General features: G+C 46.2%; 2 protein-coding genes across 4 annotated transcripts; both read left to right on the forward strand.

Moving 5' to 3' along the window:
• The first annotated feature begins 395 nt into the window (after positions 1-395).
• On the forward strand, positions 396-15,755 carry erap2 (endoplasmic reticulum aminopeptidase 2). 3 transcript variants are annotated; one of them, XM_061817797.1, is made up of 21 exons: positions 396-556; positions 5,090-5,431; positions 5,529-5,715; positions 5,804-5,973; positions 6,056-6,194; positions 6,303-6,437; positions 6,530-6,650; positions 6,743-6,897; positions 7,934-8,047; positions 8,122-8,253; positions 9,794-9,925; positions 10,027-10,095; positions 10,178-10,353; positions 10,433-10,512; positions 10,628-10,811; positions 11,552-11,708; positions 11,781-11,965; positions 12,061-12,222; positions 13,975-14,115; positions 14,189-14,270; positions 14,413-15,755. In XM_061817797.1, the coding sequence occupies exons 2-21, from the start codon at positions 5,262-5,264 to the stop codon at positions 14,578-14,580; spliced, it is 2,859 nt and encodes a 952-aa protein (XP_061673781.1). In that variant the 5' UTR covers positions 396-556; positions 5,090-5,261; the 3' UTR covers positions 14,581-15,755. The 3 variants fall into 3 exon arrangements, with proteins under 3 accessions (XP_061673781.1, XP_061673782.1, XP_061673783.1); XM_061817798.1 differs by lacking the exon at positions 396-556 and adding an exon at positions 587-1,553; XM_061817799.1 differs by lacking the exon at positions 396-556 and adding an exon at positions 587-1,468.
• Positions 1,549-4,068, forward strand: LOC133499604 (uncharacterized). Its single transcript, XM_061817800.1, has 2 exons — positions 1,549-3,076; positions 3,161-4,068. The coding sequence occupies exons 1-2, from the start codon at positions 2,369-2,371 to the stop codon at positions 3,626-3,628; spliced, it is 1,176 nt and encodes a 391-aa protein (XP_061673784.1). The 5' UTR covers positions 1,549-2,368; the 3' UTR covers positions 3,629-4,068.
• Positions 15,756-15,877: the final 122 nt, after the last annotated feature.

Genomic DNA, 15,877 nt, shown 5'->3' on the forward strand with positions numbered 1-15,877 from the left:
AAGTTAACATGTCACGGAAATCGGAAATAGTTATATGCAAGGTTTCTTGCTAGTCACGGTGTTCTATGTCTTTCCTTTGCACTTGGCCTTTTTTTTTTTTTTTTTTTGGCTTACCAAGTCGAATTAAAAATCCTTCATAGTACCACAACTGAAAACATGTGAAGCTCACACGACCAGTTTTAATTCTACATGGCAAACTTTGAGGGAAAACCCCGCCATTATCCAACCTGTAAACCATCTCCTCAACACGTTTTGGGAGTACCAAGATGGCGGCCAACTGTCTTCAACCAATCGACATACCGCTCGATGAGTATGCGCTATCCACTCTTTTATTATTATTATTATTATTTTTTTTTTTAGATCGGTGAGTCTAACGATTTAAGACATTCTTGTGCAGTATACTCGCTGCACATAGACACACACGAAAAGTTCCTGCACTATAGCGCCTCCAAGCGGCAGGAGAGTCCCTCCAAGTGGGAGGGGTTTGGAAAGAGAAAGTGAAAGTCTCCTCCAGTTGTCTTCTAACGTTGGAGTGATGAAGCGAAAAACGATCAAGGTAAATCTTTCTTGATATTTCCATCTTATGCCAGAATTCCACGCAGGTATTTCCAGACGAACCTTGCCTCGCACTGTCACGTAACCCGATTTGCAGTCCCTCTTTGCCCCTGCAGCTGTTGTCACCTCACACTTTTAGCCGCGGCCTGATCTCCTTTTGTCCGCATCGGCTTGTCTTTTGAGTATGCCACAGTCTCGCCGTAGATGACTTATTATTGCGAACCATGTTGCTTTATTTACAATTTGGCTGTTGTTGTTTTCTTCTTGATCCCAGTTTTTTTGCGTTCCTGTTCTCCGGAAGTCTCTGTCCTTGTGTGTCATGATCCGCCTGTCCTTGTGTTCCACCTGCAATGCCTCGTGGGTCATAAACCCGAGTATATATAGACCCACTTTCTATTCAGGCTTCATCAAATCCGTACTGTTGTCACGGTGCTCAATACGCTCCGTCGGAATTCTCATGATTATGTGCGTTCATCTGAGATGACACACTGTGGCGACCCCGAAAGGGACAAGCCGAAAGAAACGTACCTATTATTATAGTTATGTGTTTACACTTGTTGTTTTGCATCCCGGCAGTTCCTCTTACCATTTCCGACACGAGATTAGTAAATTCGTTTCTTTCGGCCTGTCCTGACGCGACCCCTCGTGGGGAGTAGAGCCCCCCAGAGAGATACCAACTCACGCCCCCCTGGTTTACCAAACCAATGCTCTACTACAATACTCTGGGCCTCATTTACAACACCGGATTGATACACAGTGACTCTGAATTGTCATGATCCTGCCGCTTCAGCACGAGCTGTGCGGGTGCCTGCGCGGCTGCGCTCATTGGGAGGCGCACACCTGCGACTCATGCGGGCGGATCATCCCCTGTGTATATATAGGACCCGGTGACGACTGGTCCTCCGCCAGTTCGGTGAGCTTTATGTCCCGTTCCAGCACTCTCGTATCCCTGATTGAACCTGTGTGTACCGACCTTCGTCCGTTCTCCGACCAACCCCGTAAGCCTGACTCCTTCGATACTTCTGCCTGCGTTGATTGTTCTCCCGTGTACCGACTCCTGCCTGTCCGCTCATCTGCTCTCTTCGCCCGACGTCCGAACTACCGCTGCTGCACCGGACTGCTGCTCGATCCCCGACCTCTGCATACAATAAACGTGTCTCTTCTTGAACTACCTTGCGTCTTCCGAGTTCCTGCATTTGGGTCCTACTCGCGTTTCCGATGGGACGTGACAGAACGAACTGGCCAATACAGGACCCAGCAGGAAAGACCCGGCGTCGCCGGGACCGACGCAAGGTAGACCGTCTGCCGGAGGACCAAGCCTGTCCGATCCGGATAGGCTCCCTGATGTCCTCCGATTCCGTGTCTTACGCTCCGCCAGCGAAGTACGAATACGTCCCGAACACGACCCGTCCGGCTCCTCATATTCTTCTAGACTCTGACTTTTCGGAATATGAGGAGGACCGTGATTTGTATGCCGGGCTGCCTGAGTACGACTCCGACGACTTTGATTTTGAGTCTCTTTGCCCGGCTTTTGATCCCAGTCAGTTTGCCCCGCCTTCCCGCCTTTCCAGCACCCAAGCGACTTTGCCCGGTAGATCCAAGTGCACCTATCGGTACGAGGGAACCCGCTTGGCCATCTACACGGGACCTCCGCGTGGCGGCCAGAGGAGATGCCCCGGCCGGGCGCTCCCTGGTGTCTCTCGCTGCGCGGCAACGAAGACACCGTCCTCCCACTCCTCGCCGGTAACGGTGAGACCGGCAGACCCGCAGCTGGTGGCGAAGCTTCCACCCCAGAGGGAGTAGGTGCCGCGAAATGCGGGCAGAGATAGAGCGGCAGAGTGCCGAATTGGCGGCTCTCACGGCCCAGGTCCGGCAAGGATTGGCGAACCAGCCGAGCTACGCTGACGTCGCAACGGCGACGGACTCACTGCTGACTCAGGTTCACGTTGCCGTGGAAACCGACCCGCCCCCTTGCCAAGTGCACGCAAAAGTGGGAACAGACTCGCCACCTCAAGTGCACGTCGCAGTGTTGGCGGTTCTGAGCAGAGCTCACGCGGCAGTTGGAACTGACCCGCTCCCGAGACACGCCCACGTGTCAGTTTCGACTGACTGTCCGCCTACTCAGGTTCACGTTGCCCTGGAAACGGATTCGCCACCGTGCCACGCCCACGTTGCTGTTTCAACGGATGCACTGCAAGCTCACGTGGCAGTGGGGACCGACCCGATGCCGCCTCACGTTGCTGTCCAGGAGGTGGCGACGTCTCCACAGCCGCTTCACGTCCGCGCTCTGGAGTGGCAGTGGCGACCGGCCCGCGGTCGCTCCCCCTTCCTGCTGTCGGCGACGGGCACGCCCTCACGTTCCTGTCCAGGAGGTGCCGACAGTTCCCCAGCCGCCTCACGCTCCCGTCCAGGAGGAGGTGGAGTTGGTGATGCGGCGGCGGGGTCGCTGCCTTCTCACGTTGCTGTCCAGGAGGGGGCGGTACTGGCGCCGCTTTCTCACGTTGCTGTCCAGGAGGGGGCGGTACTGGCGCCGCCTTCTCACGTTGCTGTCCAGGAGGAGGTGGAGTTGGTGATGCTGCTGCCGCCTTCTCACGTTGCTGTCCAGGAGGAGGTGGAGTTTGTGATGCTGCTGCCGCCCTCTCACGTTGCTGTCCAGGAGGGGGCGGTACTGGCGCCGGCTTCTCAAGTTGCCGTCCAGGAGGGGGTGGTACTGGCGCCGCCGCCTTCTCACGTTCCTGTCCAGGAGGAGCTGGGGAGTTCTGTGGAGCCACCTAGGAGCTGGAGAGACTTCGGGGTGGCGGTCATGGCTCTGGTCCTGCCCTCCATCATCTTCTTCGCTCCTGAGTGTGCCCAGCCGCTTCAGGACCTGGCCTCGTTGGCGACCAATCCCTGGTCGTCTTGCAACGACGGCGTGGGAGGTTCTCGTCCGGAGCAGTGGCCTGCCTCGTTCTGGTTCCTGCTTCGCCGTTTGGTTCCTCACAGAGGTCGTCCGCCCGAATCGCCCCGTGGGGACCCTGGTCCTTGGCGTCCGGGTCGTCCTCCTGACCTGTCCGCCCGGACGCCTCGTGTTTAGTGGCCTGGATGGCCACCAGTCTGGGGTTCAGGGGGGGGGGGCGTTCGAGTCAGAGGCATAATGTTTGAAGTATGTTTTATGCCCATATTTAGTCATGACTGAATAATTTCCACATGTCCTCAGTGGGGCTCTGCTCTGTGGCAGGATGTGTCCTTGAGTGCATCTGTGCACGCAGGCTAACCTTGATAAACTGCATACTGGACACTTTGTAATAATCCATTGCCAGCTAGAACCGGTTGAGACAGAAACCTTTTGTCTAAGTGGAAAGCCTCGATGTCATGCCACAGGTCCGATACCACTTATGGTCCGCCCTTCTGACAAGATAAAGGATGTGTGCTTTCTCTGTAACTTTGCCCTTGTGATCTACTCTCTACAGCCATTGTCTGTAACTAATAAGTGCCCGGAATATTCTGTAAGTAAAATTCTTTGAAGAAACTGTTCATCGTCTCCAGCCTTTATTTGGATAACCAACATTCTCACTACCCGAAATTAAACGAACACGCGGAAGAAAAAAAGCGTCCTCCAACAAGTTCAATGTAGTTTATTCCGGAAACTGGGTGTAGCATTCCGACAAGACAGAGGTACAGAAACGCTAGGCTAGGTGGGATCCAAAAGACATGCGGCAAGGTCTGATGACTATGGGGCAAACTAAAAACTCACGACTCCTGGTTTACCAAACCAGTGCCCTAACCACTGAGCTATGGGGACTCATTTACAACACAAGATTGAAACGTTTAGCACCACATGAAACTGTTATAAATAGAACTAGCTAGATAGCTATCAAGATATCTGTCACGAACCTCCTGCAGGGGGGCGGGGTGGACCCAAATGCAGGACTTTGAGGCAGAAGCATAATGTTCAATGTAGTTTATTCCGGAAACTGGGTCATACACGGCGTAGTAGTCCGACAAGACACAGGTACAGAAACGCTAGGCTAGGCGGGATCCAAAAGACGTGCGGCAAGGTCTGATGACTGTGGCGCAAACTTACAACTCACAACTCCTGGTTTACCAAATCAATGCCCTAACCACTGAGCTATGGGGCCTCATTTACAACACAAGATTGAAACACGTGTGTGTGTGTGGGGGGGCAAGCATCGTCTTTTGACGGATCATTAAGAATTGTATCCCTTAACCCAGAAACTTCGACTTTGTGACGTGTAACTTTTGTTTTTGTGATATTATTATTGTGTTCGTTGTTTTCCACAAATCTGTTTTGATCGTGGGGAGAGTGTCACTCTTTTAGTTTTTGCATAGGGACAAAGATAAGATTGATCATCGGCAAGATTTTGGGTTTGGTCAAACATATGAAGAATTACATTTTGTAATAACATACAGCCAGCCATAAAACTTCAGGCAAAGTGGAGACTGTTTTGTTGCTTCAGGTGCAGGTACCGGTTCAACAAGGGACTTCAATATGAACGGACAAGAACACTAAACGATCATCTTGATTCTTTGTTAGGTTTAAGATCGGAGGAGAAGGAAGAAGGCGGCAACCCTTGTCGAATTTGGCAGTGGACGCGTCGCCTTTACAGGCCTTCACAAAGACACATTCAACGCCTTGTTTTCAGCAGCAGTTGTTCGCCTGCTGCACAGCTTTGACGTTTTCTTCAGACTGGGACATTTAATCCAAAATGGCTTTGGTGAGGCTGATCGTGCTGTCTATTATCCACTCACACGTGGTTGGAATGCAGCCCACCCAAATTTCACAGCAGGCGTCAAGCGCTAGTCCGCCTCCCGGAGAACAAACTCCATTGGAGACGGGCAATCTGTCCTTCCCTTGGAGTCGCCTTCGCTTGCCAAGGTAAATCCCCCTCCCGTCGTTACCCCGAAAAGTCAAGTCAAAGGAAGCTGTTTGAATTTACTACGAGAAGCAAGCGAGATGCTGTTTTACTTCTTAGGTATGTGATTCCTCTTCACTACCACATCATAGTGCACCCCAACCTCACCAGTCTCCATTTAACCGGCTCCGTCACGATCCAAATCGACGTCCAGAACAGCACAAATTGGGTTGTGTTGCACAGCAAGGGTCTGCGGATCTCCAAGGCAACCATATTGGACAAGAACTTAGCTCATTTGTCTGACCAGGTAGTTTTAACGACTATCAAAAAAAAAAAAAACGTCGTATTAGCACACTGACGCTGATCTGAATGACTGACCTCCCGTCATGTTCTAGGTTCTACCTTGTCTCCATAACCCTGCCCATGAGCAGATCGGCATCTTTTCTCCCAGAGTCCTCAGCATCGGACAGAAGTACTTCCTGTATATTGAGTTTGGGTCAGAGTTGTCAGACGGCTTCCAGGGTTTCTACAAAAGCACCTACAGAACCAGTTCAGGAGTGATCAGGTAGAGTATATTTTGATGCATACTGTGGTGTGGATAATCTTGGTATAATGTGTAAAATAATATACTCCATGGCTCTTTTTAGAACATTAGCTTCCACTCACTTTGAGCCTACAAGTGCGCGCATGGCATTCCCTTGTTTTGACGAGCCAAGCTTCAAAGCCAACTTCTCAGTGCGGATCAGAAGGAGCTCCGAGTACATTTCCCTGTCCAACATGCCGATAGTAAGTGTAGCTTTTCATTTCCTGACGCGGTTTTTGGTACGTGAGGAAAGGCCCACGACAACATAAAACGGAACAGAACAGAACAGAACAGGTGTCCGGTTGTTCCAGGTCAAGTCAGTTGAGGTGGATGAAGGCTTGCTGGAGGATCAGTACGCTCCAAGCGTAAAGATGAGCACGTACCTTGTCGCTTTTGTCGTTTGTGATTTCAAATCTGTCACTGCGACAACATCATCTGGGGTGAAGGTGCGGCCCGTTTGGTTTCTTTTCCTAGTTTGTCGTTTAAAATCATAATCGCTAAGGCTTTCTCCCCTCATACACTGCCACAATGGTCACAGGTTTCCATCTACGCTGATCCTGAGAAGTGGTATCAGACCCACTATGCCCTTGAAGTTGCTGTCAAAATGCTCGACTTCTACGAGGAGTATTTCAACATTAATTATCCCCTTCCCAAATCTGGTAAAGTTTTTTTTTTTTTTTTTTTTTTTTTTTTAACCCCCAGTTGCTTCCCATAAAATATATTGCTTCATATTTTCTCTATCTTCTTCCAGATTTGATCGCCATCCCAGACTTTGAGATGGGTGCAATGGAAAACTGGGGCCTGATCACTTACAGGGAGCACGGCCTGCTCTTTGACCCTCAAGTATCATCAGTATCCGACAAACTGTGGATTACCAAGGTGATTGGGCATGAGCTTGCCCATCAGGTAGGTGTGCGTACAGTCGCATTTCACACACGCGGTACGGTTTGGAAAAAGTGCCATCCATCCATTTTCTACTGCTCCTCCGGGTCGGGTCGCGGGGGAAGTAGCTTCAGCAGGGATCCCCAGACTTCCCTTTCCCCCGCCACCTCTTCCAGCTCTTCCGGAGGGATCCCGAGGCGTTCCCAAGCTAGCCGAGAGACAGCGTGTCCTGGGTCGTCCCCCGGGGGGTCTCTTTCCGGTGGGACGTGCCCGGAACACCTCACCGGGGAGTCGTCCGGGAAGCATCCGGATCAGATGCTCCAGCCACCTCATCTGGTTCCTCTCAATTCAGAGGAGCAGCGGCTTGACACTGAACCCCTCCCGGATGACCGAGCTTCTCACCCTATCTCTAAGGGAGACCCCAGACACCCCTGCGGAAGGAAACTAATTTCGGCCGCTTGTATCCGGGATCTTGTTCTTTCGGTCACGACCCGCAGCTCGTGCCTATAGGTGAGGGTAGCAACGTAGATCAACTGGTAAATTGAGAGCTTGGCCTTTTCGACTTAGCAATGTGAGCTAGGTGGTGACTTTGGTGATCTGATCCCCGGCTACAGAAACTGGGAAACAGTGCCATCGCCATGAATTTAAATTATGTACATTGGCCGGCACTCCTGATTCCGAAGACCCTTGCCATTGGACGAAAACACAGAGGCTGAAATCTGATCGGACAAAAAAATAAATCTAGCAACCACATCTATGACTAAAGGTGGTGCAGATGTGAAAAATGATATAAAATGAATAAAATAGACTGTTGGGAATATTTTACAACATCATGACTCAAGAAAGGACTTCCTGGTTCTGATATCTCACAATTGCTGTCAGCACTGCACTTAATTTCACGGATATGTTCTGGTGCCATCTTGACTACGCATTCTACACTTTACTTCATTCCTTTACTTCAATTTAACTGAAGAAGAATCACTTAGTTGACGGCGATCAGGATTCATTCCTTGATGTGGATTCTTTTGTACTAAAGAGGATTTGTTTTTTCTTCTTGCAGTGGTTTGGTAACCTGGTCACAATGACGTGGTGGAATGACACCTGGCTGAATGAAGGCTTTGCCAGATACATGGAGTACATTGCAGTTGAGGCGACCTACCCTGAACTCGAAGTGGTACGCGCTTGAAATAATCTGACGGTCAGGTGAAGGCGGAATCACGTAACCTCACGCTGTCGTCGTTCTTGCAGGAAGAATATCTGTTGCACACGTGTTTCGCAGCAATAGCTCACGATTCCTTGAATTCTTCTCGGCCAATATCCAGTCCGGCGGAGAACCCCACTCACATCCGGGAGATGTTTGACACCGTTTCCTACGACAAAGTACGGTTTCTGTTTTTCTGCCATGACTTTCTGACTGGCTATGTTAAAAAATAACATTGAAAAAAATTGTACCTCATGCAGGACGAGCGAATAGAAACATTTTACTCTGCCATTATGAAAACTTTAATTGTACAAGGTATTATTTAAGTTTGAACTTTTGTATGAATGTAAAAATAACAGTTACGCATTGTTAATAAGCATTTTAATTTAGCGACAAGATTACTTAGCCTTTGTAATTCAACTGTCCTTGTAGCTGAAGCGGAAGATCACAAACAGCTCAATTTTTGATACCTCAGACTGCGACTGCAGCTTTCGTATGGACGTAGATTAGTGCCACCGGGATTTGAATTTGAAAAGTAAAGTGATCACATTTTCAATAGTTGCTACAATTCACTGTCTAAAATTCAACTTGCTACAATTCGGTGTCTAAAATTCACCGTCCGTGCCACCAGGCAGGGTTACGTCAGGTCAGAACTGAACAGACAGCCAATCGTAGTTGCGCTTTCTTAGTCACGGGACGTCACATACTAAGAAAGCGTAACTGGATTGGCTGGCTGTTTGCTTCTGACCTGAAGTAACCCTGCCTGTTGGCACAGACGGTGAATTTTGGACAGCGTATTGTAGCAACTATTGAAAATGCGATCACTTTATATTTCAAATTCAAATCCTGTTTTCTGCGGCAATTCAAATTCAAATCCTGGTGGCACATATTTACTTCCATAGATTACTGCCACTGGGATTTGAATTTGAAATGTAAAGTGATCACATTTTCAATAGTTGCTACAATTCACTGTCTAAAATTCAACTTGTTGCCATTCAGTGTCTAAAATTCACCGTCCGTGCCACCGAACAGACAGCCAATCGCAGTTACGCTTTCTTAGTCACGTGACGTCACATACTAAGAAAGCGGAACTGGATTGGCTGGGTGTTTGGTTCTGACCTGAAGTAACCCTGCCTGGTGGCACAGACACCGAATTTCAGACAGCGAATTGTAGCCAGTTGAATTGTTAACATTGAAAAGTTACACTGAAATCCAACTATTGAAAATGTGATCACTTTACATTTCAAATTCAAATCCTGGTGGCACTAATCTATGGTAGTAAATATGTGCCACCAGGATTTAAATTTAATATGCCACAGAAACCTGTATTTGAATTTGAAATGTAAAGTGATCCCATTTTCAATAGTTGCTAGAATTTGCTGACTAAAATTCGCCGTCTGTGCCACCAGGCAGGGGTTACTTCAGGTCAGAACCGAACAATCCAGTTACGCTTTCTTAGTATGTGATGTCACGTGACTAAGAAAGCATAACTGCGATTGGCTGGGTGTTCTGCCTGGTTGTACAGATGGTGAATTTTAGGGTTAGGGTTAACGAATTTTAGACAGCGAAATTCAGACAGTGAATTGTAGCAACTATTGAAAATGTGATCAATTTACATTTCAAATTCCAATCCTGGTGGCACTAATTTACTTCCATACTTTCGGCTCGTCCCACGAAATTTACAAAACCTCATCTGTGTTTGTCTCTTTCTACCTCTAGGGGGCATGCATCCTGCACATGCTGCGTCACTTCCTCTCCGAAGACGTGTTCCAGAGGGGAATAGTCCGATACCTTCGCAAATATAGCTACCAAAATGCACGAAACCAAGACCTGTGGGACAGCCTGGTCAATGTAGGAAGACAAAATGAGACAAAAATCGCTTTGTAAAACATGTTTGAGAATAAACTCCAGAAATATAATCGTAGATATGTCTTTTTTTTTTTTTTCCCCAGTCTTGTTCAGAGGAGGATTTCATTTCAGGGCAGCATTGTTACGACAGAGCACAGGCCCATAAAAATTCAGTCAGTAAACTCTTATTGGAAGTGCTGACCTCCACCCGGGAAAAAATGTTGACAATTGTGACTCGGCTATTGTTTTATTCAGTACCTCTTGGCTGGGGAACACTTGGACTTGACCGCCATAATGAACACTTGGACTCTGCAGAAAGGCGTTCCTCTGCTAATCGTAAAAAGGGAGGGGGCGCACCTGAGGCTCAGGCAGGTGCGCTTCCTGAGGACGGAAGTGCCCTCTGGTCCCCTCTGGTCCACGCTGCAACGAGGGTGAGTATGCAGTCCAAAGTGGTTCCCGTCAGTGTTTAATTCTTAGCTGCATGACTGAACAATCACTCTTTTTCTCCAGCTACTTATGGCATATCCCACTCACGTACAAGACGGATACTTCCCACGCCATCCACAGACACATGATGACAACTCACACAGGTAAGCAGTCATTTTCATTTCTTGCCTTCTTCTTGTTGCGCTTCTTATTTTCACTGCCATCAAGTGTAAACATCGATATCTCCGGCGCATCCAAGTTTATTTGTGTGCTTTCCAGACAGCGTCCACATAGGAGAGGACGTGAAGTGGGTGAAGTTCAACGTGGACATGACCGGCTACTACGTGGTTCATTATGAGGACGGCGGGTGGGAGGCCATCACGAAGCTGCTGAGAGAAAACCACACTGCCCTGAGCTACAAAGACAGGACCCATTTGATACACAACGCATTTCAACTGGTCACGTAAGACGACTGCAAATGCTGTACCGTACTGTATGTGTGTGTTTTGAGCGAGTATAAGTCCGGTCCGATTTTGGTTGCGTCGCCAATTTCATCATATAACCTAAAATGAGGACTTTTGGTGACTAATCGCACTTGAGATCAAATTTTGCGCGTTCAATCTCAACGACTTTGCGGACTTTACTTGACAAACTAGTTTGTTTTTATTTTGCTCGAGAGCCGGGATGTCAAACTCATTTTTAGCGCGGGCCGTATTGTAGTTACGGTTTCTGTCAGAGGCCCATTATGAAATTTTGAATTGACCCATCATATTTACACAATGATTTTATCAACTAGTTTTGGAATCAGAAATGAAGGGTAAATGTGTTTTTCAATGATTGTTGATGTTTGGTAACACAAAAATGCTTTCAATATCCCAACGTCATCATTTAGGATGTGACAGTTTGAAGTTTTGCTACAGATTTGAACAATAATCATGGAAGTTGATACGCATGATTTGCTTTCACGGGCCACATCAAATCATGTGGCTGGCCGCATCTGGTCCCCGGGCTTTGAGTTTGACACCTGTGCTCCAGAGCATTTAAAGATGAATTTGTAAAACGACTATAAAGATTATTCTTGATTTAAAACAACGTCACATTCCTCAGTATTAGCCGCAGCATAAAATCAATTAAAAAAACATGCGGTGAATCATAACTTAATCTGTCATGAGTTAATTATTATCCTTGTGTGTGTATTTAAAGGGCAGGTTTTCTTTCCCTCGACAAAGCGTTCGACTTGATCGGTTACCTGCATCTGGAGACACACACCGTCCCCCTGCTCGAAGGATTGGGCTACCTGGAGGCCGTTTACCATATGATTGAGAAACGGAGGGACGCGGATCTGGTGGAAAACTTTAGGGTGAGAAGATGAAGATCCGAATCAGAATCAGAAGCGTGACTGAAATTCTCCTCTCGCTTTCCTTCGGCTCAGAGTTACATCCTGCAGTTTTTCCGCGGTATCATCGACCAGCAGACCTGGAGTGACGAGGGCTCCGTGTCGACTCGGCGACTAAGGTCGGAGGTTCTCTCTTTGGCGTGCTACCTGAATGACGCTTCCTCTGTGGATGAGGCACGCTGGCGTTTCAAAGACTGGCTTCAGTCAAACGGAGCTCTCAAGTCAGTCCGCTTCTCGGCTTCCTTTACGCTTTCGAAGTTGTGTCGATGCTTGACGTTGCCCGAACAAACGTATCCTCTAATTGTGCCAACTGGAGACTTCCCACCGACGTGGCCGAGACTGTGTATGCGGTCGGTGCCCAGGATGATGATGGGTGGACTTCGCTCTTGCATCTCTACAAGAACTCCAGCTCAGCAGCGCAGAAAGACAAAATTTTGCATGCTTTGACCAACAGCAGAGACACAAATAAATTACACAGGTACATTCTCCCGTATAACGGTTCCATAGAATTACACCATCAGAATGGTAATAATTGAATAAAATACATAACCATTGTATACTTTCACGTGGCTTATGCTGCCACCATGTGAAAAAAATGATTAGAGTTACAGTGAAGAAAATAAGTATTTGAACACCCGCCTATATTGCAAGTTTTCTGACTTAGAAATCATGGAGGGGTCTGAAATTTTCATCGTAGGTGCATGTCCACTGTGAGAGATCACAATGTATGATTTTTTTTTTTTAGCGATTTATTTGTGTGATACAGCTGCAAATAAGTATTGGAACACCTGTCTATCAGCTAGAATTCTGACCCTGAAAGAACTGTTAGTCCGCCTCTAAAAGTCCACCTGCACTCCATGTAAGATCCTGAATCAGATGCACCTGTGTGAGGCCGTTAACTGCATAAAGACACCTGTCCACCCCATACAATCAGTAACACTCAAACTTGTAACATGGCCAAGACCAAAGGGCCGTCCAAAGACACCAGAGACAAAATTGTACAAGTCCACATGGCTGGAGAGGGCGACGGAGAAATTGCCAAAAAGGTCCACTTGTTGGAGCAATCATTAGAAAATGGAAGAAGCTAAACATGACGGTCAATCTCAATCGGCGTGGAGCCCTGTGCAAGATATCACCTTGAGGGGTCTCAATGATCCTTAGAAAGGTGAGGAATCAGACCAGGACTATTCAACAGGACTTGACCTAAAAAGAGCTGGGACCACCGTTTCCGAGGTGACTGTTGGTAGTACACTAAGACGTCATGGTTTGAAATCATGCTTGGCACGGAAGGTTCCTCTGCTTAAACCAGCACATGTCAAGGCCCGTCTTAAGTTTGCCAGTGACTATTTGGATGATACAGAGGAGTCATGGGAGAAGGTTTTGTGATGAAATGAGACCAAAATGGAACTTTTTGGTCATAATTCCACTAACCGTGTTTGGAGGAAGACGAATGATGAGTTCCATCCCAAGAACACCATCCCTTCTGTGAAGCATGGGGGTGGTAGCATCCTGCTTTGGGGGTGTTTTTCTGCACATGGGACAGGACCACCGCACTGTATTCAGGAGAGGATGACCGCGGCCATGCATTGTGAGATTTTGGGGGACAACCTCTTACCCTCAGTCAGAGCATTGAAGATGGGTCACGGCTGGGTCTTTCAACATGACAATGACCCAAAGCACACAGTCAGGAAAACCAAGGAGTGACTTCGTAAGAAGCATATCAAGGTTCTGGCGTGGCCTGGCACGTCTCCAGACCTAAACCCAATAGAAAATCTTTGGAGGTAGCTAAAACTCCCATGTTTCTCAGCGACAGCCCAGAAACCAGTCTGATCTAGAGGAGATCTGTGTGGTGGGGTGGTCCAAAATCCCTCCTGCAGTGTGTGCAAACCTGGTGAACAACTCCAGGAAATGTTTGACCTCTGTAATTGCAAACAGAGGCTACTGTGCCAAATATTAACATTGGTTTTCTCAGGTTTTCAAATACTCATTTGCAGCTGTATCACACAAATAAATCGCTAAAAAAAAATCATGCACTCTGATTAATGGATTTTTATTTTTAGATGATCTCTCTCACAGTGGACATGCACCTACGATAAGAATTTAAGACCCCTCCATGATTTCTAAGTCAAAAACTTGCAATATAGCAAAGTGTTCAAATATTTATTTTCCTCACTGTATTTTCCCGCCTCATGCTACAGAACACATAATGTTTGTTTTTTTTTTTTTTTAGACTACTGGACCTAGGTCTGGAAGGTCAGGTGATCCGACCCCAGGACCTTTTCTCGCTCATCTACGGGGTGGCCAAAAACCCTCGAGGGCACTACATCGCGTGGGATTTTGTCAAGAAAAACTGGAACACGCTGGTTCAAAAGTCCGTGTCGATTCGGCGATGAATTATCGTTTTCATTTTTGTTGACTATATGGTCTGAGTGTCTGCTCTTCAGATTTCAGTTGGGCTCATCTACTATTCGGAGCATCCTCGTAGGGACTACAAGTCAGTTTTCATATCCAGAGGAATACTCTGAGGTACATGTATACATCTTTACCGCGTTTATAACCAATATTGAACTGTACCTTCCAAATTAATGTTCATACATTAGTGATGGCTGTGCTGAACTATGTTTTTTTTCTTCCCCTGAACTATATTTTTTTTTCTTCCCCTATCCAGGTGAAGTTGTTTTTTGAGTCGATCAGAGAACATGCATCTCAGATCAAAGCTCCTGAACTTGCTCTGGACAACTTGCAGAAAAATATTCGATGGATTCAGAGAAACTTGGAGATGTTAAAAAAGTGTCTGGCTGAGAAAAAGAAATTTGGACACAGGGAATACTTGTGATTGTTGATTTTTTTTTTTTTTTTTTTTTTTCAAATTACATTTCTTTTTATGACAGTTTGTGGTGTGTCTAAAAAAAAATCACATTTTCATTTTTTCTAAAGGAAACATGAATTATGCTGACTTATTGTTATTTTTTTTCAATTCAATCTTTAACTTGATTGGTCTCATTGATGATTAAAAGTCTCTTTTTCTAGGGAGACAAGCTAGACAAACACCGGCAAAAATAGAAATAAGTTACAGACGTACAAGGAAAGACAAAATACAATTTAAACCGACACTTTGGATTTAACGATCTGAGTCATAACTACGAATCAATTGCTCAAACATTAAAGCATTCGACATCGAAACATACATAGAGAGCAACAACAAAGAAAGTCCTTCCATTTCATTCATTATAGATTTTGTGAGTGTGAGTCGGTTTATGCAAAGGAGATAAACATTACCAAATTATGTTGCAAAAAAAAAAAAAAAAAAATTCTTCCATTTTTTTTCTCGTCTTCTGATGACCGGAACCTACGCAGCCCCTAAAGGGACATTGGAAAAAAAAAAAACAAGACTAACTTGTTTCTCATTGTAAAGAGTAAGTTACTCATTGTAATGAGAAGCTTTCTCATTGTAATGAGAAACTTTCTCATTGTCATGTAATGTAACAAGTTCGTTTTTTTTCTCAATGTCCCTTTAGGGACTCTGTAGTGTGTCAAAAAGTAAGTACAATTAATTTATAGCACATATCAAGGAGAGGACTCACAAAGTGCTTTACGTTGTTAAAATATACAAACACAAATGTTACAGTGTTCCAAGCTTATTCCTAAATCAAAGCTTGCAAATTCACCTATTTGTGGATGTTTTTTTTTGGCGGGGGGGACAGGCCGAAAGAAAAAGAAGATTATTATTGGGGAGCCTAGCTTCTATTTTTTTTTTTTGTTTGTTTAAAAACTATTTTTGTTCTCAGTCCAACTCTGTGCAACAATATTGCTTCGGCCTCATTTTTTGGCATCTTCTTGGGAACTGAACTGATGAGGGGAGGAGCTTGCTTACTCTAGACCAGAGGTGTCAAACTCGTTTCTATTGCGAGCCACATTGTAGTTATAGTTTCTGTCAGAGGGCCATTGTGACTGAAACCATGAAAATGTTTAATTGACCCATCATATTTACACATTAAAATTTATCAACTAGTTTTGGAATCAGAAATCAAGGGTAATGGGTTTTTCAACTATTGTTGATGTTTGGTAACACAAAAAAGCTTGCAATATCTCAATGTCATCATTTAGGATATAACAATTTGAAATTTTGGTCC

This window comes from Syngnathoides biaculeatus, chromosome 4 (assembly GCF_019802595.1).
Source record: "Syngnathoides biaculeatus isolate LvHL_M chromosome 4, ASM1980259v1, whole genome shotgun sequence".
Taxonomy (NCBI): Eukaryota; Metazoa; Chordata; class Actinopteri; order Syngnathiformes; family Syngnathidae; genus Syngnathoides; species Syngnathoides biaculeatus.

What these genes read in the sequence shown, in the direction of transcription:
- LOC133499604 (XM_061817800.1), top strand. Translation starts at nt 2,369, where the DNA reads ATGCGGGCAGAGATAGAGCGGCAGAGTGCCGAATTGGCGGCTCTCACG. An exon ending in TTGCTGTCCAGGAGGGGGCG is followed by an intron (nt 3,077 to 3,160) that starts GTACTGGCGCCG and finishes GTTGCTGTCCAG; the next exon opens with GAGGAGGTGGAGTTTGTGAT.
- erap2 (XM_061817797.1), top strand. Translation starts at nt 5,262, where the DNA reads ATGGCTTTGGTGAGGCTGATCGTGCTGTCTATTATCCACTCACACGTG. An exon ending in TAGCTCATTTGTCTGACCAG is followed by an intron (nt 5,716 to 5,803) that starts GTAGTTTTAACG and finishes GTCATGTTCTAG; the next exon opens with GTTCTACCTTGTCTCCATAA. An exon ending in GACACAAATAAATTACACAG is followed by an intron (nt 12,223 to 13,974) that starts GTACATTCTCCC and finishes TTTTTTTTTTAG; the next exon opens with ACTACTGGACCTAGGTCTGG.